This window comes from Pelophylax lessonae (genome assembly GCF_965119305.1).
Source record: "Pelophylax lessonae genome assembly, chromosome: 3".
In the NCBI taxonomy this organism is placed as follows: Eukaryota; Metazoa; Chordata; class Amphibia; order Anura; family Ranidae; genus Pelophylax; species Pelophylax lessonae.
In genome coordinates this window covers 393,095,652-393,119,819 of record NC_138770.1, presented here as the reverse complement: position 1 = coordinate 393,119,819, position 24,168 = coordinate 393,095,652, and the positions used below count along the sequence as shown (strand labels likewise).

Below are 24,168 nucleotides of genomic sequence, written 5' to 3'. Positions count from 1 at the left end.
AATCTGTACATTTCACAAAAAAGTCTTGTAGGCTTAACTGAAATCCTTCAAGACATTTCACTGTATTTGTGGGCTGAAAGTGGTCAAATATGTGATATACTAGATAAATCTTTTCCACAGCAAATGTAATTGTATGTACATTTTGTAGAAAGTCACAACTTTCACCAATTGCCTTTCTATAAATATAATTAAACCTATAAACTGGTTAGTCATCAGTGATGGAACTAAAAGAAGACTTTCATGAAAGGGAACACATAAGGGGAATCAAATGTAAAAAAAACTGTATCTCATTACATGATACGTAACATGGTAACACAATAAACTGCAATGGAAGTACATATATAAAGTAAATGAAGTACAACACAGAGTATATCTAAATCCAAAACATTTTTTGTATTAGTTGTGGAAGTAATAGGGAATTTTTTGAAACCTCTTTCAGCTTTGTTTTGCTGTCTGTGTCTGTGAGGGTATTCAAGGTCCCTGGGAGTGTGGGACAGATACTTGGGGGACGCTGAGAGAATGGTTTGGATGGCTTCAGATGGGACAGTAATATTTGTCAGCAATATCTCTCGGGAAATGTATGAAGATGAATGGTTTGACTTTTCAGATTGCTAGAATATTGCAGGAGTGTCTCATAGACCCTTGCTAGATAGTGAGATGGGGTGGGGTTTGTTATTGCCTGTATTGTTCTATTGTTTCTGTCTGCCTTAAGATAAACTTATTATGGGATGTATATGTGTATGTGGATTGGCTGCTAAGGGGGAGGGGGGATTGTCCCACAGTGTATATGTGCATGTGTTTGAATAAACAGTTTGAGTTTTTACTTCACCCTCAATCTAGAGTCCTGTCTCTCATTGGGGGGAATCTGCTACAAGGGATTGCTATGCTCTTCATACTCCCTTGAATAATCACTAAGCTCTTGTAAGAGCTTGTTCCTGCTTCACTCTCTGGGGAAAGAGGGGTTCACCCACTGGAACCTGGAGCCTTGTCGTAGGTCCAGGGTGGGTAGGAGACGGCGAGACCCCAACCAAGCTGCAGCAGTTCGTGGGGTCATGGTGTCTGGTGGAGTGCTTGGAGCCCTCGGGAAGCACTAGGAGCATCCGTCAACGGAGGTACCCAGTTGGGGTGCCGGTTGATCCGTTACAGTGTCCAACTGGGGAGATTTACCTACACCACCTGCCCCACAAAGGCAACATGCAGCGAGAGGAGATTTCTCCAACATAAAGGGAATCGGCTCTTAGGCCCCTTTCACATGGGCTTTCTGATCCGATCCTACTGTCAGTTTTTCAGGCGGACCAGATCGGATGCTCCATGCAGCCCTATGGAGCGGTGGATGTCAGCGGAGACATCTCCACTGACACCCGCTGCTATCCGATCCTTTCCGTGAAATCCAGACGGATGGAAACCCTATTTTCCATCCGTCTGGAGGATAGGATTGGAAAGGATCGGATGAGAACAGACAGGTGGTCCGTTCTCATCTGATCTCTCCATAGAGGACAGCGGGGATCTGACAGCTCTGTCTCTGCACACAGAGCAGGGACGGAGTTGTTATCCGCCTGCTCAGAGGGGATTAGCGGATCGATCCCCCGCTGAGCAGAATGGACTCCGTCGGGTGCACCGCCCGTGTGAAAGGAGTCTTACACTGTTGTCACATCAACAAGTAAACCCCCTGAAACACTTCCCCCTTATTCCTGCTTTGGAGATAACTCATATGTTTTGATTTTCCCTCACTTTCAGCACCAGTGGCAATGTTTACCAGGACAAGGGCGAATCCCCCTGGCAGAGACACAGACAACCATACAGATTTGACAGTGTTGCTAAACTTTCTCTACTTTATCCAAAACCAAAGAAAAAATGCCTTTAGATACACATTAACCACTTAAGCCCCGGAGGATTTGGCTGCTAAACGACCAGGGGGTATTTTGCGATTCGGCACTGCGTGACTTTAACAGACAATTGCGCGGTCGTGTGACGCTATACCTAAACGAATTTGGCGTCCTTTTTTTCCCACAAACAGAGCTTTCTTTTGGTGGTATTTGATCACCTGTGCGATTTTTTGATCATGCGCTATAAACAAAAAAAGAGCGTCAATTTTGCAAAAATAGCAATATTTTTCACATTTTTTTTATATGAAATTCCCCCCAAAAAAAATGTAAAAATCAAAATTTTTTAACATTTTCGGCCAATTTGTTTTATGCTACCTATGTTTGGTAAAAAAAATTGCAAAAAGCGTATTTTGATTGGTTTGCGCAAAAGTTATCGCGTTTACTAACAAAGGGAAAGATTTTTGTCATTTTTGTTGTTTTTTTTTTTAACGCGTAATGGCGGCGATCTGCGATTTTTTTTGCAGTACTGCAACATTGGGGCGGACAGATCGGACCCTTGACTGACATTTTTGACACTTTCGGGGTTACCAGTGACATTTCTACAGTAATCAGTGCTATGCATATGCACTGTTACTGTAAAAATACACTGGTAGTTAAGGGGTTAACTTTATTTGGGAGGGAGGGGCTGTGTGTGTCCCTAGGGGCGTGCTTTCTACTGTGATTGGCTGTGGCTTGAGCTGTAAGGACACTGATCAACGGGATCTACATAGTAGATCCGTGTGATCAGTGTCTTTACACCGAGGAGAATGACAGGCAGCTTGTTTACACAAGCTGCCTGACTTTCTCCCTCTCCCCCGCCGATCGCAGAGTGGCCGGCGGACATCGAGTCCGCCGGTCACACGCGCGGGGGGGTCCGTGACCACCGGGGCGCGCACTCGCTCCCTAGACCCTCACAAGCAAGCGACGTAGACCTACGTTAGTTTGCCTGTGAGGGGCTGACCGCCGACGTAGATAGTTGTGCGGCGGTCGGCAAGTGGTTAAAGCAAATACTTCCCAACCACTTCAAATTTAAAAACATGAGCAGAGGTCAACAATCGTTTTTATATTAAGGGGTCTATTTATAAAAAAAAAAAAAAATAAAAAAAAAATCACAAGCATTCATCCAGCCCTTAGGAATCCTGACCATATTTTGCTTAATAATTGATTTCCTACAATTGTCTGCTCTATTTAATGGACATAATGTGATATTTTTCCTGAATTACTCAATCTGTAAAATACTGCATTATGGCCACTAAGTAATCATAGAAAATAACTGTATTAGGCAAAGTATGGTCAGAATTCATGAGGACTGAGTGAATGCTTGTGACATTCATCTAGCAATTTCTTTTTTTTTTAAATAAACCCCTAACTGTCATGTTCACAAACATTAGCCAACCGATGTGCCAGTGATCAATAACACATTTGCACCTTGTAGTCTTAATTTGTTTTTAATTTGTACGTTCATAGTTGTACTACCAATAGCAAGATAAAACTGAAGTTTAAGTATGATTTTTATTGTATGGTTACATTGATCCAGCTTGGACCAATGTAAGTATGCATACCTTATACTTAACTGATCCCTGTGTAAGATGCAAATGACAGTAGTAGTTGCACCTACTAAATTGATTGCTGCATGTCCAATGCTAAGTGGCCCTAACTGCCCTTCTGCACAGTAACCACAGTGGGTTGCTCAGCCTTGTATTTTTTCAATGATTACAAGGAGTTCTCTGATTGCACGAGCTGAAGATTATGATGTCACCTTCCACTCCTCTCCACCTCGTTCAATCAGAGAACTGCTTTAAGGAGTACCTCCACAACTATATGCTTATCTATTGATGTCAATCTGCTGCAGAGCACCCGGGTAGACATTCACCAGTGTGCGGTGACTACCACGGGGTATTATTCTTTGTTTGTTGGTACCCTTCCACAAAAAAAGCAGAATGTGTTACTGGGCAATGACTGGTGTTGTAATACAATTTCCTTTACTTTATTTGAGGATTGCTCTGCTTAGTGCTGCATGCTGATTAGATTTTGAAGAGTTGACACACTTGCAATATATTTTTGACAGAAAGCTTACACAGATATTAAATGCAATTTTCCAGCAGGGGTGAGCATAATGTGAACAAATGAACTTTTCATTTAATATTTTTTTATTTTTTGCAAAAATTTTGTATAATAAAGTTTTCTATCAAATATTTTTTTTCATGGTTAATGCCCAAAGCTTTTTTTTTTTTATAAATTCCTGTATTCCTTAAGGTAGTGTTGGAAATTCAGAATTCTATCTTAGTCCCATACAGAATTTTAGTCCATGTAAAGTAAAACTGATATGATGAATTCAATATATACCGGAGGCAAATGTCATGAAACATAGTCAGAAAGCAGACGATCAGTTGCCATTTTTAGATTTCCTGTATGCTTCTGTGCATATAGATTTGTCTGATTTTCACAGTCATACAGTTTAGGTAACCAGGAAAACATGATTCAAAAATTAAAATTTTGCCATCTCTAGACAGAGTTTGGCTGTGCCTGGCCATAAAGCCATTGCGGTCATTTGTTTTTAGGAGCTCATGTAATAACAAATCGAATTACATGTGATAAAAGATACATCTCTAAAGTAAAAATATTAACACAGTGTATATCTAAAATATCTGCCATCTTTATTATTAGTTTTTATTTTTGGTGCATATACTGTATATGTTCCCAATGAGTCGGTAAGAAGCCATTAAGGCCAGACGGAAGATGGAGGTGGTATTTATGCCAATATGTTTTTTTTGTGTTTCCTACAAGTGAACCTGACAGAGACCACCTTGAGAATTGTGCTGAACTTTGCTGACTTTATACAGGGAGAGATAGTAAAGGTAAACATCCATACTGACCACACATTGGGAATCATATGTTCTGCAGCACCTTTACATACAGTATTGCTAAACACCTTCTGACAAATCCTGACATGAAGTTTGTGCGGTATAATTGTACCTATTGGACAGAGCATAACTCATGGTTTTATTGACAAAACAATATTGACACAAACCTTCATTTATTTTGATTTCGAATACGGAGGCACCTCCTTTTCAGTGGTGGCTCCAAGTCTTCTGTCCCTGTGGAGAGTATTGGAGTTGAGATTATACAAGGGGTCATCGCAGTTTTTTCTGCTGGTTTTGGCACAGGCTGGATAACACAACCTGTTTTAGGCAACATCCTCAAAGCATAAGCATGGTCCTCATCAGCTGGGTTATTAAGGTTAGGATCTTGTTTGTCCCCAGGTATTAGGGACTCCTCCACAAGATTCTTCTTGCTGGTTTCTAGCTCTGAGTGGCAATTTGAAGCACAGTTGTTTTCTTTAACAGATTCCAACTCACTTACTACTGGCTCCTTTTCTAACAATGTCTTCCTTTGCTCATGTAATTTCTCAGAGTTTTTAGAACCCTCTGTGTTCTTTGCACCATTTACAATTACATTACAAACTGCTGCACTGGTTTCCAGTCCTGGAGTGCTGGGGGCCCGTGACACTGTACCACAAAAGTCAGAGTCACTGGAGGGATATACTTTCGTCTCCAATGTACTATTCTCCATACAGTCACTACAATTGGTTCTATCTGAATTACTGAAAGATAAGTTTACAACACTGTTAGGTTCAGATTCAAGTTTGAATGGAGAATTAAGAGCTCTATGTATGACATTGTGAAGTCTAGACCTGTGTGCCACAGTTAAATCTATGACTCCATCTTGTGGGACCTGAAGTGCATTAGTGACACAAATTTTACTGTTTTCTGGACTTGCTGTCCTCACTGTTAAATCTACCACTTCAGTTTTCGTTTGTTCCTGAACAACTGTAGCCTGGTGAGATAACTGCCCTGAACCCCCAGGAGATGAATCAGAAGGCTTGAAGGACCTTTGTTTGGAATCCCTTGGGGACAAAGAATTATCCTTTGGCTTTGCACCTGGTGCATCATTTGATGAACTTGGAATGATGCTTTCACCATTGCTGGAGAAGTCATTTGGAGGTTTGGAATCCACCACTTGAGGAATAGGTATGGGAATAGGTATTGGAACAGGTAAAGGAACAATAACAGGATATGGCACTAAAAGAGTTGGTGGTGGCACTAAAGGTGCAAGAGACGGCAAACCAAAATTTACCATTTGTGGCATATGTATGGGACCATTTGGCATCATGCCCATGGGGGGGAAAGGAAGACTAGGTAGAGGACCACCAGGTGGATGTGGTGGAAGCAATCCTGGTGGGTTGCCTGGCATTGTAGGTGTATTTGGTGGATGAATATGAGGTGATAACATTGGTCTATGCATAGGACTAGACGGGGGACCTAAAACTCTGGGACCACCTGGAGGTGGCCCCATACCAGGGATAAGTGAACTGGGCATAGGGCTGTTAGGGCCTGAACCATGAGGACCTCGTAAAAAGGGTGGGCGTATTTGCTGTATTAATTGCTGTTCCATAAATATGGGCAGAGGAACCGGTCCCCTGTTAGTCATAATCATGGGAGGACTCCTTGGTGGTACGCCCATGGGAGGCACAATACTGGCAGGTGGTGGGACAGGAACTGGTGCAATATTTGGACTGTCATTCATGGGAATGGATTTGGGAACTGGTGTGGGAATTTTTGTAGCAGAACTGTTGGCATCAGATGGAGAGGCATTGGTAGAGGCTGATGATCCAGGACCTTGTACTTGGCCAGACGCAGACGCCGGGGACGGAACCTTTCTACGAGCATCTGTCAGCGGTATATTCCAGGAATCTGGAGTTAGCAGCTGTACCCCTGTGCCTTCTGATTTACTGTCAGCTGGGGGATGTAATGTGTTGCACAGTCCAGCTGGAAGGTTGGCTTGTGTTTCTTTGTAAAAAATGTCCATTTTGTATTGATTTAGACATTTTGCACTGCAGAACTGTAGCCTTCGTTCCCCATCCCCGAAATCGAGATATTCTTTAGTATGCCGTATATGTTTACACCAATCGCATACCTAAAATGAAAAATTTGAAATTTAGCAAGTTGTGGTAAATTCATTGTTTAAAAAATAAAACCATTCCTTCTAAAGGTACTCATTTAGAAAAATGCCCACCTCTACTGTATGTCATTTATGCGTCCCTCTCAAAATCATCTGAGGTTACTTGAAAATTCATAATACTTGTTTTGCACAAGAATGTCACCCATTTAAGATGCTATAATACGGGCTCTGATACTTTACTCACTGAATTTTGAAAGAACAAATACATTGTTTATCCTAAACAGGTTTATAAACTGGCATATTGTTTTTCCACATATTAAAAATAGCTACAAAAATCTACACCTAAAATAACTTCAAATTACTGTTTAATTGATTTGTAAATATAGCAAAACAATTGTATAAATCTGGTTTCATTAAAAAAAAAAAAAAAAGAAAAGAAATTATAGCAATGTGCTCTGCACCAAAATTTTATTTTTATATATTTTTTGGTTTTGTTTTGTTTTTGAAACATTTTTTGTTAGTTTGATTCATTTTTAGCTACATAAGCCCACTTTTTAGTCCTTTAAGAGCCGGTTCACACTACCGCGACCAGAAAGTCTCCCCATGAAGGAGCGACTTTTTAGCGTGACTTTGAAGAGACTTGTTTAGAGACTTGTAAGAGACTTAGAAGAGACTTGTGCACTACTTTAAAGAGACTTAAATGATAGACAACTTTGTCTGTGAGGAATGCCTGGCTAATCTTTTTCTTCTTCCTGGAAAGTCTGATAACAAGTCGCTTGAAAATAGATAAGGATCCGACTTAGAGGCGACTCCCATTGAAGTCTATGGGCACAAGTTGGATATAGGTCGCCTTGAAGTAGTACAGGAACCTTTTCTGAAGTCGGAGCGACTTCAGTAGTGCATATTAAGACGGCTCTCATTCATTTACATTAAATTTGTGATGACAAGAGACTTGGGGTGATTTGAGAGCTCACAAGTCGTGTCCCAAGTCGGAGTAGTGTGAACCGACTCTAAAAGAGTTGTAACGGCAGGAAGGTGTTTTTATTTTAATGCATTCTATGCATTAAGATAAAAAGCCTGCTGTGTGTAGCAGCCTCTCCAGCACCCCCCTAATACTTACCTGTGCCCCCTTTCTGTCCAGCGATGTCCACGAGTCCCTCGGCCATCCAGGACTTTCCCTCCTGATTGGCTGAGATACAGCCATGGCGCAATGGCTCCTGCGACTGTCAATCAAAGTCAGTGAGCCAATCAAGAGGGGGTGAGGATGGGACCAAATAGCAGCTCCTTGTCTGAATGGACACACAGAGCTGCAGCTCAGCTCGGGTGCCCCCATGGCAAGCTGTTTGCTATTGGGCCATGCGATAGGAGGGAGGGGCCAGGAGCAGCAAAGAAGGACCCGAGAAGAAGAGGATCGGGGCTGCTCTGTGCAAAACCACTGCACAGAGCAGGTACGTTTTTAAAATGAGACTTTACAATCACTTTAAACAGACAGCACAGGGGAACTTGGACAAGCATGTCTATCCCATGCTGTAATGTTTTATTTCAGTTTCTGTTTACTCTCTCCCAGGTCCATTTAATGGGAAAGCACAAAACCCAATTTATACATTTGTTCAGATGATGTAAGGCAAAAAAGCTTAAAAAAACCCCACAAGGACTGTTATACAGGGCTAGTAAACAATGTTATTTTGTTGAAATATCATATACATTTCAATTAGTTTTTCCTTAAAGTGTATGTAAACCTTAGCAATAAACTTCTCTTATTTGCTCACTTTTGGTCTGTTAGTTATACCACTGAATGTATATACTTTGTAATCCAAATTATGACCAAGGTGAGAAGGGTGTCAAAGCTGCCTGGCTGTCTCTGGGATAAATGCTATCTAGAAAATTAAATTGGAAGAAATAAAGGAAGACAAAGTAAAGTCAGGAGATCTTTTATCTGCATATTTTTATGGGTAGTGAGTCAAGGGAGAGAGGTCAGTATGACAGCCAGGAAACTAGATATTTCAGAAGGAGGGCTCACCAGTGGCAGTCTCCAAGTCTCCCTCAAAACAGGTTTCCATAGAGTTCACAGGATTATTTAGGCGTAAAATATGATTCTAACATGTTAATAAATATCATAAAGTAGTATAAATAATAGTAACTAATTTGATTTTGTAATGCTTTCGCTTTCTAATGTAGTTCTTGTTGAAAGAATGTTCAAAAACAATAGACATTTCCAATTCTAAAATGTATCACAGCCTAATTTTAAAATCAAAATTTCAAGCTTCCCATTCATTGCTTTTGAGAGATTATTATGATTTCATTAACACATTAATTCCTCAACACCATCCGTTCTCGCAGATGGCTAAGACATGATCTACAATTCAAATACGACTCTTGTTTGCACTAATGCCTTTCCTTCGTATGGCATTTTGAACAAGAATTAATATGGGTTCTCTTGCCATTGCTATAAACAGATAAACAGATGTCAGCAGTTCTCCTGATGCCTTCATTTTTGGACAGGATTAAAAAAAAAAAAAAAAAAAGGATCCTTCAAGCATGCATGATTTTAATGCGTATATTTCCATTTCCAATGATTACAAAATTAATTTACTGCCAAAATGATGTATTTTCTTATACGACATACATTTACACACACACACACACATGTATATATATCTATATATATATATATATATGTATATATATCTATATATATATATATATATAGATAGATATATATATATATATATATATATATATACATATATAACAAAAAAATTTGATTATAGCAAAAAATTATATATCCAATATTCTTATATGGAAGTCCCAAAATCCAATGAAGATGTGCAGGATTTGAGTGTGAGAGGTGTCACTGGGTCTACATCAGGATCTCCTACTTATCACAACAGCTGTGGGACTATCACCTTCATTGGATTTTGGGACTTTCATAAGTGATGATTGGATATACAATTTTTTGCTATAATCACAGTGCTGCACTATTTTTGTTTAAAATTTGTTGTGTTTTTGCATCATGCATTATTGTCCAGCAGCTTTTTGAATTTTATCCTGGGACAGATTTGCGCTTCATTTATATATATATATATACATATATGTATATAAAGGAACACTTTGAAAACACATCAGATTTCAATGGGGAAAAATATGATGCTGGATATCTATACTGATATGGACTGGATAATGTGTTGGAAACAAAAGGATGCCACATTGTTTGATGGAAATGAAAATTATCAACTTACAGAGGGCTGAATTCAAAGACACACTGAAAATCAAAGTGAAAAAATTATGTAGCAGGCCAGCCATGGATATGCCTCCCCAGACCATCACTGACCCACTACCAAACCAGTCATGCTGAATGGTGTTACAGGCAGCATAATGTTCTCCACGGCTTCTCCAGACCCTTTCACGTCTGTCACATGTGCTCAGGGTCAACCTGCACTCATCTGTGAAAAGCACAGGGCACCAGTCGCGGACCTGACAATTCTGGTGTTCAATGGCAAATGCCAATCGAGCTCCACAGTGCCAGGCAATGAACATAGGGCCCACTAGAGGATGTCGGGCCCTCAGGCCCCCTCATGAAGTCTGTTTCTGATTGTTTAGTCGGAGACATTTGCACCAGTGGCCTGCAGGAGGTCATTTTGTAGGGATCTGGCAGTGCTCATTCTGTTCCTTTTTGCACAAAGAGCAGATACCGGCCCTGCTGATGGGTTAAGGATCTTCAACGGCCCTGTCCAGCTCTCCTAGAGTAACTTGGCTGTCTCCTGGATTCTACTCCATGCCTTGAGACTGTGCTGGGAGACACAGCAAACCTTCTGGCAATGACACGTATTGATGTGCCATCCTGGAGGAGTTGGACTGCCTGTGAAACTTCTATAGTGTCCAGGTATCGCCTCATGCTACCAGTAGTGACACTGACTTTAGTCAAATGCAAAACTAGTGAAAAACAGCCAGAAAAGATGAGTGTGGAAAAAAAATGTCATTGGCCTCCACCTGTAAAACCATTCCTGTTTTGGAGGTCGTCTCATTGTTGCCCATTTAGTGCACCTGTTGTTAATTTAATTAACACCAAGGCAGCTGAAACTGATCAACAACCCCCTCTGCTACTTCTAAAGAAGAATGGAAGATGAGTACTGTGGACTTTTTGAGAGATAATACATATTAGCAAGTGTAAATATTACTCACACTGGAAAAGACATGAAACAATATAGCGGATGTTAGGTCTGATTTAAATATGACATTTTGCAGAGTGCAGAAAAGGACTTCAGTGGCTGAGTTGCTGATGACTGCCCATGAGGTTCTGCCCCATGCAACTCCCTAAGGTTGGCCATGTGACCTTTAATGTCACAAGATTTTAACAGTTCTGGTCAGTCATTAAGGATCTTTTACCAAAACACTGAGAGCAGCAGAAGTCATTGGCTCATATCATGAGAGAAGGTAGTGGGGGTGGTAGCCGAGCTGTACTTTGTGTGTTTATGGATGCACACCGCCTGGCTCAGAAGTGCACTTACATATCATAGCAGGAGGCTTGCTATGGGGGTACACACAGAAGAAGAATAGTGGAGAGTGCCAGCTGGGACACCAGAAGAGGATGAATGGGGCTGCTCTGTGCAATACCATTGCACAGAGCAGGTAAGTATAGCATCTTTTTTATCTTAAGAGAGAAAAAAGAAAGGTTTACAATCCCTTTAAGTACTTTATTACTGTGGGGAAATAAAGGCAGTTCTATTAAGTGGGGGGGGGGGGGGCAGTTCAAAATGTGCATTTAAGCTTGTAAATGTTTAGCTAGCAACTGCCTTCAGTAGTTCAGTAGTCATTTAAAATCTAAAAAGTCTAGTAGCCTGAGCTGTAGTGTGTGAAGTGTAATAAATGCCTTCTGTATACTCTTCATGTAATTAGCCTAAAAGAAACTTAAATTAAACTTGTCAAGTTATTTAAAACTAGTGCCTTTGTTAGCAAACAAAAACCTCCTTACTTCACTGTTGTGGGGGGCCTTACATTTTCCTGACATAAATAATAAGCAGTGCCAAGTGCCATTTCTGTGTACCATAGGAATTCCTTTGTTGGCTAATATGGTATGATGGGATAGTAGTTGCTTGTACGTAGCTCTGATATTACAACATGGTATGATGGGATGATAGTTGCTTGTACGTAGTTCTGACATTACAACATGGTATGATGGGATAGTAGTTGCTTGTACATAGCTCTGACATTACAACATGGTATGATGGGATGGTAGTTGCTTGTACTTAGCTCTGACATTACAACATGGTATGATGGGATGGTAGTTGCTTGTACTTAGCTCTGACATTACAACATGGTATGATGGGATAGTAGTTGCTTGTACGTAGCTCTGACATTACAACATGGTATGATGGGATGGTAGTTGCTTGTACTTAGCTCTGACATTACAACATGGTATGATAGGATGGTAGTTGCTTGTACCTAGCTCTGACATTACAACATGGTATGATGGGATGGTAGTTGCTTGTACTTAGCTCTGACATTACAACATGGTATGATGGGATGGTAGTTGCTTGTACTTAGCTCTGACATTACAACATGGTATGATGGGATGGTAGTTGCTTGTACATAGCTCTGACATTACAACATGGTATGATGGGATGGTAGTTGCTTGTACTTAGCTCTGACATTACAACATGGTATGATGGGATGGTAGTTGCTTTTACTTAGCTCTGACATTACAACATGGTATGATGGGATGGTAGTTGCTTGTACTTAGCTCTGACATTACAACATGGTATGATGGGATGGTAGTTGCTTGTACTTAGCTCTGACATTACAACATGGTATGATGGGATAGTAGTTGCTTTTACTTAGCTCTGACATTACAACATGGTATGATAAGATGGTAGTTGCTTGTACTTAGCTCTGACATTACAACATGGTATGATGGGATGGTAGTTGCTTGTACATAGCTCTGACATTACAACATGGTATGATGGGATGGTAGTTGCTTTTACTTAGCTCTGACATTACAACATGGTATGATGGGATGGTAGTTGCTTGTACTTAGCTCTGACATTACAACATGGTATGATGGGATGGTAGTTGCTTGTACTTAGCTCTGACATTACAACATGGTATGATGGGATAGTAGTTGCTTGTACGTAGCTCTGACATTACAACATGGTATGATGGGATAGTAGTTGCTTGTACGTAGCTCTGACATTACAACATGGTATGATGGGATGGTAGTTGCTTGTACTTAGCTCTGACATTACAACATGGTATGATGGGATGGTAGTTGCTTTTACTTAGCTCTGACATTACAACATGGTATGATGGGATGGTAGTTGCTTGTACTTAGCTCTGACATTACAACATGGTATGATGGGATGGTAGTTGCTTTTACTTAGCTCTGACATTACAACATGGTATGATGGGATGGTAGTTGCTTGTACTTAGCTCTGACATTACAACATGGTATGATGGGATGGTAGTTGCTTTTACTTAGCTCTGACATTACAACATGGTATGATGGGATGGTAGTTGCTTGTACTTAGCTCTGACATTACAACATGGTATGATGGGATGGTAGTTGCTTTTACTTAGCTCTGACATTACAACATGGTATGATAAGATGGTAGTTGCTTGTACTTAGCTCTGACATTACAACATGGTATGATGGGATGGTAGTTGCTTGTACATAGCTCTGACATTACAACATGGTATGATGGGATGGTAGTTGCTTGTACTTAGCTCTGACATTACAACATGGTATGATGGGATGGTAGTTGCTTTTACTTAGCTCTGACATTACAACATGGTATGATGGGATGGTAGTTGCTTGTACTTAGCTCTGACATTACAACATGGTATGATGGGATGGTAGTTGCTTTTACTTAGCTCTGACATTACAACATGGTATGATGGGATGGTAGTTGCTTGTACTTAGCTCTGACATTACAACATGGTATGATGGGATGGTAGTTGCTTTTACTTAGCTTTGACATTACAACATGGTATGATGGGATAGTAGTTGCTTGTACTTAGCTCTGACATTACAACATGGTATGATGGGATGGTAGTTGCTTGTACTTAGCTCTGACATTACAACATGGTATTATGGGATGGTAGTTGCTTGTACATAGCTCTGACATTACAGAAACTCAGGCCTCCAGTAACCGTATTAGGCTACCACACGTGGTAATAAAAGTACAATAAAAGTAATTACAGGCATCATGTGGTGTCTGATTCTTTTTGAAACATTTAAATGGTTAACAGGTTCACTTTAAATGAAACCAATGGGTTTGTCCCACTGCCTTTGGCAGTCTTTTTCAACCAGGGTGTTGTGGCACCCTTGGGCACCTTCTGTGTTCTTTAGGGGTGCCCTGACAAAATGCCTATAAATTGCCACAAATTGTCCAAACATTGGCAACATGCCAGCATGTGGATCAAGCCTGCCTTTTTGGTATAACATTTCACAGATTTTTTTTGTGCAGCATTACAACCCTGGATGCTGTGCGGGCCAGCCACCGGCATCCTAATAACCAATTGTGTCATTGGTTTATGAGGACATCGGGCACCTGACAGCATCTTTTTTTGCCCCTCCCATGCCCCTCTCTGTTAGCACTGGGGTCATGTTAATAGAGAGATGGGGAGAAACTGAGGGCGAAAAGACAGGTTAGAATACTAGTCAGTACCAATGCGGAGGAATAAATCACCTCTAATGTTGGGTGTCCCACATGTGTGGATGCTGCTGTGATTTTATAAAACAGTTTAGTATTTTATATTCTGTAATGGGGTGTCTCAAGATGCAAAATAACCTTTTCTGTTATGTCTGTCTGTTAACAGGGTTGTGCTGCCGCCAACATACACTATATTATCATAAGGATTGGGACATCTGACTTTACACGCACATGAACTTTAATGGCATCCCAGTCTTAGTCCGTAGGGTTCAATATAGAGTTGGCCCACCCATGGCCGCTGATAGGGGGGGACCACCAGCCCTCTTGTAGGGGGCCCCGAGCACACAGGGGGGCCCACACAGGGAGGGGGATTAGTGATGGACAACAAATAAAGAAATCTTCCTCCAGCACCTGACTCTGATCTGTCCCTCTCCCTGCTATCAGCTTTTATCTGTCGTCCCTCACTAATCCCCCTCCCTTGTGTGGGCCCCCCCTCCCAGCACTTATCTCTGCTCAGGAGTTTATTTGTAAATTGTAACTTTGTTTTCTCTCTCTGTCTCTCTGATCACTGAGCTCCAACTGCCCAGCCTGTATATTTTTCTCATCTCATCTTCTTTTTTATCTAACATAGTTTTTTTTTTTAGATTTAGCAGGAATTATACGAGTTATGTTATATTTGTGTCTGATAATAGTGATTTTGTTGTAATTTTAGATAAATATATCTTTAATGTTTTCTTGGGGGGGCCCAGCCAGGTAGTCTGTACGGGGCCCCGCGATTTCTAACAGCAGCCCTGGGCCCACCCTTTGCAGCTGTAACAGCTTGAGCTCTTCTGGGAAGGCTGTCCACAAGGTTTAGGAGTGTGTCTATGGGAATGTTTAACCATTCTTCTGATGTGGACAAGAAGGCCTTGCGCGCAATCTCCGCTTTAATTCATCCAAAAGGTGTTCTATCAGGTTGGGGTCAAGACTGTGCACGCCAGTCAAGTTCCTCTACCCAAAACTCACTCATCCATGTCTTTATGGACCTTGTTTGTGCACTGGTACGCAGTCATGTTGGAACAAGAAGGAGCCATCCCCAAACTGTTCCCACAAAGCTGGGAGCATGAAATTGTCCAAAATGTCTTGGTATGCTGACGCCTTAACAGCCCCACACCATAATCCCCCCTCCATCAAATAATTTGGACCAGTGCACAAAGCAAGGTCCATAAAGACATGGATTATCGATTTTGGGGTGGAGGAACTTGACTGGCCTGCACAGAGTCCTGACCTCAACCCGATAGAAAACCTTTGGGATACATTTGTGTGGAGACTGTGAGCCAGGCCTTCTCTACAACATCAGTGCCTGACCTCACAAATGCTCTTGTGGAAGAATGGTCAAACATTCCCATAGACACTCCTAAACCTTTGCGGACAGCCTCCCCAGATGAGTCAAAGCTGTTATAGTTGCAAAGGGTGGGCCAACTCAATATTGAACCCTACGGACTAAGACTGGGATGCCATTAAAGTTCATGTGTGTGTAAAGGCAGGATCTCCAGTATTTTTAGTAATATAGTGTATGTTGGCGGCAGCACAACCCTGACAACAGACTCACAGCCACTATAGCAGCGGGTACTCTGTTCACATTTTATCAGCCAGCTGTCAACCACCTAGTGGAAATAATTCACTAACTAACACTAACACAGGTTGTGAAGCATGCTTGATAAGCTTTAAAAGAATGCAAGTGAGATATTAGGGGTTGAATAGACTCCTGATGTCTCCTTAAATAATATGTAAACCCAGCATTTCAGATTCCTGATATGTGCCTGCTGTACCGTGTACTTGCATGAAAAAGTATCCTGTTCTCTTTGTATTGCTTCCTTTGTGTGAAATACCTGGTGTTCCTGCCAGTCTCTCTGCTTTCCTAATAAAAACTTACCACACTAGGCATGAGAGAACAGCGTGGTCAGTTCTCTAGCTGTGGTGGGAACTCAGTGTGCTCTCTTCTAATGATCAGAGTTGTTCAGACATGCTCCCCATCTTTCACTGGGAAGATCAGTGTATGGCTGTTTCTCCTTCCCCAGCTCTTATGCAGCTGAGGACAGAGGGAATGTGATCACCAATAAAAAAGGGGGGGAAAGGTATTTATAATGTTTTTTTTATACAGAATATATACATAAATGGTTTGGCTTTCATTTCTATTTTTAAACTAAATGGGTTGTTTTACAAGGTGTGGGTTTACAATTACTTTAAGACGAACCTGTCATTTGCATTATGCTATCACATAGGGAGCTTAGCAGCCCCCATGTTATAACAATAAAGTTAGGCGAAAAAAAGTTTTAAAAAAATAAATAGAAATGGTTTTGCCAATATATTTTAACTGTATACTAGCCAAAGATTTAGAAAATCTATAGTGGTTTAGAAGAAAACCTTTTGTTAACCACTTCCATACCGAGTCATGTAATATACGGCAAAGTGGTTGTAAGGATCCGGGCCGCCGTCATATGACGTCGCCCGGATCTCCCCTCTACTGCGCGCCCCCGGGGGCGCGCAGCGCGGCGATCGGGGGTGAGGCTCGTCCCTCGGACATAGCCCATCCCTGATCAAGGTAAACAGCCAATAGAAATTGGCTGTTTACCATGTGATCGGCTGTGTCAATCACAGCCGATCACATGAGCGGCTCCAGCACGAGCTGCTCGTTCTCTCTGCAATGCGCGCCCCCGGGGGCGCGCAAAGCAGCGATCGGGGACGAGGCTCGTCCCTCGGACAGAGTCGATCCCCGATCTAGGTAAAGAGCCAATGAAATTGGCTCTTTACCACGTGACCAGCTGTGTCCAATCACAGCCGGTCACAAATGTCAACAGAGAACACGGTAACTAGCTGTCACCGTGTTCTCCTCCTCACACACTGATCCTGTGTGAGGAAGAGAGTGTGGTAACAGCTAGTTACCAATTACAGTGCACGCTAAACACACTGATTGCCCCCCCCCCAATAAAGAGCACCTGTCACTAGCCCATCAAAGTACCCGAGTACCTGTCACCAGCCCATCAGGCCATCAGGTACTCAGATGACAGGTACTCGGGTACTCTGATGGGCTGGTGACAGGTACTCGGGTACTCTGATGACGGGTACTCGGGTACTGTGATGACAGGTACTCAGGTACTCTGATGACAGGTACTCGGGTACTCTGATGACGGGTACTCGGGTACTCTGATGACGGGTACTCGGGTACTCTGATGACGGGTACTCGGGTACTCTGATGACAGGTACTCGGGTACTCTGATGACGGGTACTCGGTACTCTGATGACGGGTACTCGGGTACTCTGATGACAGGTACTCGGGTACTCTGATGACGGGTACTCGGGTACTCTGATGATGGGTACTCGGGTACTCTGACAGGTACTCGGGTACTCTGATGACGGGTACTCGGGTACTCTGATGACAGGTACTCGGGTACTCTGATGACAGGTACTCGGGTACTTTGAGTACCTGTCAACGGAGTACCCGTCATCAGAGTACCTGAGTACCTGTCACCTACCCATCAGTGTACCCGAGTACCTTCCACCTGCTCATCAGAGTATCTGACGCCTGAAGTACCCGAGTACTTGCCGCCTGCTCATCAGTACCCATCACTACTCATCAGTACTCATCAGTACCTATCACGTATCAGTACTGATCATCAGTACCCATCAGTACAGTATCACCTATCAGTATCAGTACTACTCATCAGTACCTATCACCTGCCTGTCACCTACCCATCAGAGTACCCGAGTACCTGTCACCTGCCTATCGGAGTACCCGAGTACCTGCCACCTGCTCATCAGTACCAGAGTACCTGTCACCTGCCCAACAAAGTACCCGAGTACCTGTCACCCTTCATACAGCCACCATGTCCAAGTCCAAAAAGGTTTATATACGTCCTCCGTTTAAACCTAAATACCGGTGTTATGGCAGCAGATAGCTGCCATAACCCTGGTATTTTTTTAAACGGTGGACGGTTGGCTTTCCGATAAGGGTGGTCCCAGCGGCGGATTCACCGTGGGATCACCCTTCCGGGATGGCGGAAGAGGCGCCCCCCCCACGTTCCGGTCCTTTTCCCCGCTTACCGGACCCGCCGGCAGCGGGGAAAACGATCCGGTCCCAGATCCTCACAGACAGGATGTCGAGTGAGGGCAAGCTTACCCTCACTCGACTCTATGGTCTTGGAGGACCGGAGCTACGGAAAATGTTGTTGCCTAGCAACCGGTTTAAAGGTCCTTTTTTTTTTTTTTTTTCATTTTATATAATAATTTTTTTTTTTTCTATCTTTTAGTGTACTTGTGAGATCTGAAGAGATGAGGATCATCACAAGTATGAGAGGATGAGAGGACTTTTTGACCCCAGATCTCACAAAAAAGAGGTCCTGTTGTGCCTATTTCTATTACGAGGAATGTTTACATTCCTTTTAATAGAAATAAAAATGATCATTTTTTTTTTTTTTTTTAAACGGTGTAAAAATAAAAAATAATAAATAAAATAAATAGTAAAAAAAAAAAAAAAAATTAAAGCGCCCTGTCCCCGTGAGCTCGCGCGCAGAAGCGAACGCATACAGAAACCCCGCCCACATATGTAAACGGTGTTCAAACCACACATGTGAGGTCTATCAAGGGGTGTGTGTGATCCCTGCGCTATCTGAGGTGGCAAGAGAATCCCTGCTGCAGCGCCACTGGGACTGATACTAAAGCAGTAAATGATATAATTAAAGGAGTAGTGGTGCGCTTCAAGGATCAGCTCTCGTGGATCTCTATTTGGGTTGGTGGCAGTGGTGTGTGTAAATCTTGATTTGAAAGTGCTCGGCTTGATATTTATTGATCTATGTATTTACAGACACACGCATTGATCTAATTGACACACCTGCACTTTCATTATCAAAAATTTTTTTTGGAATATAAATGTTATATCTATCACGCCGAGCACTTTCAAATCAAGATTTACACACACCACTGCCACCAACCCAAATAGAGATCCACGAGAGCTGATCCTTGAAGCGCACCACTACTCCTTTAATTACACACATGTGAGGTATCGCCGCGATCGTTAGAGCAAGGGGAATAATTTGAGCCCTAGACCTCCTCTGTAACTCAAAGATGGCAACCTGTAGAAATTTTTAAATTGTCGCCTATGGGGATTTTTAAGTACCAAAGTTTGTCGCCATTCCGTGAGCGTGCGCAATTTTGAAACATGACATGTTGGGTATCTATTTACTCAGCGTAACATTATCTTTCACATTATGGAAAAAAATTGGACTAACTTTACTGGTTTCTTATTTTTTAATTTAAAAAAGTGAATTTTTTCCAAAAAAATTGCGTTTGGAAGACCGCTGCGCAAATACGGTGTGATAAAAAATATTGCAATAATCTCCATTTTATTCTCTAGGGTCTCTGCTAAAAAAATATATATATATAATGTTTGGGGGTTCTAAGCAGTTTTCTAGCAAAACAACTGATTTTAGCTTGTAAACACCAAATGTCAAAAATAGGCCTAGGCAAGTGGCTAGGATGCATGATGATGCTCCTTGGATGTTAGGCCCCTCTATATGGCTAGGCTGTGAAAAAGTCTCACACATGTGGTATTGCCATACTCAGGAGGAGTGGCAGAATGTATTTTGGGGTGTCATTTTTGCTATGTACATGCTATGTGTTAGAAATATCCTATAAATTGACAACTTTGTGTAAAAAAAAAAAAAGGTTTTCATTTGTTTCCCACATTTTCCAAAAACTTGTGGAAAAAAATGACACGTTCAAACGACCCATAATGCCTCATAGAATATACGTTGGAGTGTTTGCTTTCCAAAATGGGGTCATTTTGTGGACTTTTCCATTGTATTGGTGCTCTAGGGCCTTGAAAAGTGTGATAGGTAGTAAGAAAGTTTTATGTGTATTTATGCTCCTAGAACGCCTGAAGGTGCTTCTTGGACGTGGAGTCTCTTTTTGTGGCCAGGCTGTGTAAAAGTCTCACACATGTGGTATCACCATACTCGGAAGGAGTAGCAGAATGTATTTTTGGGTGTAATTTTTGCTGTGTACATGCTATGTGTTAGAAATAGCTTATAAATTGACAACTTTGTGGGAAAAAAAAGAAAAAAAATTTTTTTCTTCATTCTCCCAAGAATTGTGGGAAAAAATTACAACTTCAAAAAACCCACCATGCCTCTTACTAAATACCTTCGACTGTCTACTTTACAAAAAGGGGTCATTTGGGCGGTATTTGTACTGTCCTGACATTTCAGGGCCTCAAGAAAGGAGATAGGCAGTCAGTACATCTGGTGTGATCAATTTTCAGTAATTGGTACCATAGCTTCTAGACTCAATAACTTTCACACAGACTAAATAATATACACTAATTTGGGTTAATTTTACCAGAAACATGTAGCAGTATACATTTTGGCCCAAATGTATGAAGAAAAATTAATTTTTTGCAAAATTTTATAATTGAAACTAAAAAAAAGTTTTTTTAAAAAAATTTTTGCTCTTTTTTTGCTTATATCACGAAAAAAAAAACCCCAGTTGTGATCAAATACCACCAAAAGAAAGCTCTATTTGTGTGAAAAAAAAATGATAAAAATTTTGTTTGGTTACAGTGTAGCATGACTGAGCAATTGTCATTCAAAGTGTGAGAGTGCTGAAAGCTGAAAATTGGTCTGGGCAGGAAGGGTGTCTAACTGCTCTGTATGGAAGTGGTTAAAGATTTTCAATTTGATGATTTTTCAGTCCTCACTTAAGCAGTTTAAAATATCAGGAATTTTAAACTGATGGCTTACATGAGAACTATATTGTAATAAAAAATTCAATACTGCGACTGTATATTTCACATTACTACATACAGATGAATCTCACTGTAGCTAAGAAATCCCATGAAATATGATTGTGGCCCAGCCTTCTGCTATTTATGTATTTGTGGCACTTTGCCAGTCTACTGCTTAAAAACTGAATGGAGCAGAGTTCCTGCAATGCCGTTTCTGTGAAACACTGTATGCCAGTAAACCACATGAAAGGTGTGGCATCAGAGGATATGTTAGTCTTTTTGGATATGAAAAACCCAAACCCAAGTCTCAAAAAATGGCAGCTCTGTCAGTGTATATTTCGCATGGATATTTTTTAATGACATCCCAGACCAAAATAAACGATTGAATCACATTTGAACATCTTATATCAGCCATTATTTGCTGAAGGTTGACTATTTAAACAAATTCTCTGTGTTCTGTGATATGTATAGTAAATGATTGTACCAGTTTTGCCTGCCCATCCAAAAACACATTTCAGCCCAAGAGTATGTATGCCATGTACAATAAACGTTGGCTGGAACCAAGGAAATAACTGCTGTACTATGTTTCCTAAGAATTATATACTTATAAATATTTGCATGTAGGTACCACACTGACCATGGTATGTTTGTCTTTGTACTGGTGTATCCTCTGCTAAAAATGTCCAACCTAGCCAAGAAATATTTTTCCCAAGATAGTGTGCACCAAGGATATTTGCTTATCCACAATGGTCACTGCGGAACCAGACAACTGGCACCTAGGTGCACTTGAGTGCCATTCAGCCCATTTTAACTTCTAAGAATATACAGTATAATACCAAACAACCAATGTAAAAACCGCCCCCCCGGAGCGCTCACCGATAACAATGAATTTGGTCTAAATAGACCACGCTTCATGTAAATGCACCGATAAACGGTGGGCAGCCACTTTAAGAACCTCTATACGAGCAAAAAACATCAAACCTAAAAATAGAACATAGTTCATCAGCACTCAAGATTTAGCATAGAATTAATTCATGCATTGATTAGGACATCTAACAATCGGCTTATCTATCACTCAGTTGCACATAGAGTTAATAGTCCAACATATGTGTGAAAAGACAATCTGTGGAATTGTGATATCCGTGTGTCATCCAAATCTGAAGTCACCACCAAACACCACAAGTGCGTCCCACTCCCTATGGAATAAACTCTTACCCTAATTAGGCAAGTGTCAGACATATAGCAATGGTGTCTCTTCAGCTACTTCCATGCCGGCTGCTCCTCATTGATCATGAAAGGTAGTCATGCTGCACACACCTCAGCCCTTGGCAGAGGAGGCGGGCCCGGGGTGTGTGCAGCATGACTACCTTTCATGATCAATGAGGAGCAGCCGGCATGGAAGTAGCTGAAGAGACACCATTGCTATATGTCTGACACTTGCCTAATTAGGGTAAGAGTTTAATCCATAGGGAGTGGGACACACTTGTGGTGTTTGATGGTGACTTCAGATTTGGATCACGGCTGTACTTGACACATGGGTATCACAATTCCACGGATTGTCTTTTCACACATATGTTGGACTATTAACTCTATGTGCAACTGAGTGATAGATAAGCCGATTGTTAGATGTCCTAATCTATGCATGAATTCATTCTACAGTATGCTAAATCTTGAGTGCTGATGAACTATGTTCTATTTTTAAGTTTCATATACAGTATAATAAAATGATACAGCATACAACATTTACAAGCGTTTCCACTATTTCTTATTGATAGTATGTTATAAATCTTGTTTTGTTGACCATCAACTGCACATGCAATGCAAATGCACATGTTAGCATGGTATAGTAGAACAAGACTATTATACTTAATAATATTAACATTGCATTACTATTAATATGCACATCCCAGTGTTTATCCTGTTGCACAGCTGACATAGACATAATCACATTAATGATCAAGAAATTGTGGAGGTAGGTTCTACTTCTAGCCTGAATTAAGTATTTGCCTTAGGCATAGCTTACAGTCAGTACCACTCCAACAGCGACAGGCTCCAGCTAAAACACCCAATATTCACTTCCAAACTACATAAAATGTTCAATGACCAGACATGGGACAGAAGGCACTTAACTGTTAAATTTACAAATTACAATTATGCTACAAATAATGTAATAGTTATTGCAGTTTAATTGTTCTGAACCTGTATGAGTATAAAAATAATAAAGTATTATATTATTGCTCTTAAAAATAATGACAGTCGGACAATCTATTAAATGGAATCATGCTTTACGAAGTATATGGTATGATAGAGAGAATTATATTTTATACAAACACCCATCCTAGCCAAAATCTCAGTAGCTGTCTCCATATCATTAAGCCCTGTCTTTCAGTATTGTAACTATGGAATCTGCATGGCACATTCAGGGGCCAGACGGTAAAGAGAAAAGCAAATCTTTAAGCCCAAGTCCACGCTTTTTGGTGGGATATGGTTCCTTAGCTGGTTTACAAGAATAAACAATTAGCTCTGGCTGCAATACTCACATTTAATTCTTTTTACTCTAGTTGAAACCAGTGTTGGGGGTAACTAGTTACAAAGTAACTGATTACAGTAACTACATTACTTTTTTTGGTAACGAAGTAACGTAACTAGTTACAATACTAATATTGGTAACTACACTACTTTACTAGGCTATAGGAGTTAACTACACTACTTTACTAGACTATAGGAATGTGCTTTCCTGCGTTACCCAAGCCGTGCGATACAATCGTTATTTCGAAGAATAGAGAGGGATGAAGTTTTTGACTTTTTGTTGCACTTTATGTTTTATTCTGTTTTTTCAGGTTTTGTTCTCATGTTTCCCAAAGCCTGTGTTTATACAATAAACTCTATGCAGAAAGAGTGTCATGTATCTTCTTCTACACAGTCAATTAAG

General features: G+C 41.0%; 1 protein-coding gene across 1 annotated transcript in view; it reads right to left on the bottom strand.

The window, feature by feature from the left end:
* Positions 1-24,168, bottom strand: part of SOBP (sine oculis binding protein homolog) — a 285,798-nt gene that overhangs the window by 27,710 nt on the left and 233,920 nt on the right. Inside the window, exon 6 of the mRNA XM_082249219.1 lies at positions 4,897-6,842. Coding sequence (XP_082105345.1) covers positions 4,899-6,842 — 1,944 coding nt within the window. The 3' untranslated portion in view covers positions 4,897-4,898. The remainder of the gene's footprint in view (positions 1-4,896; positions 6,843-24,168) is intronic.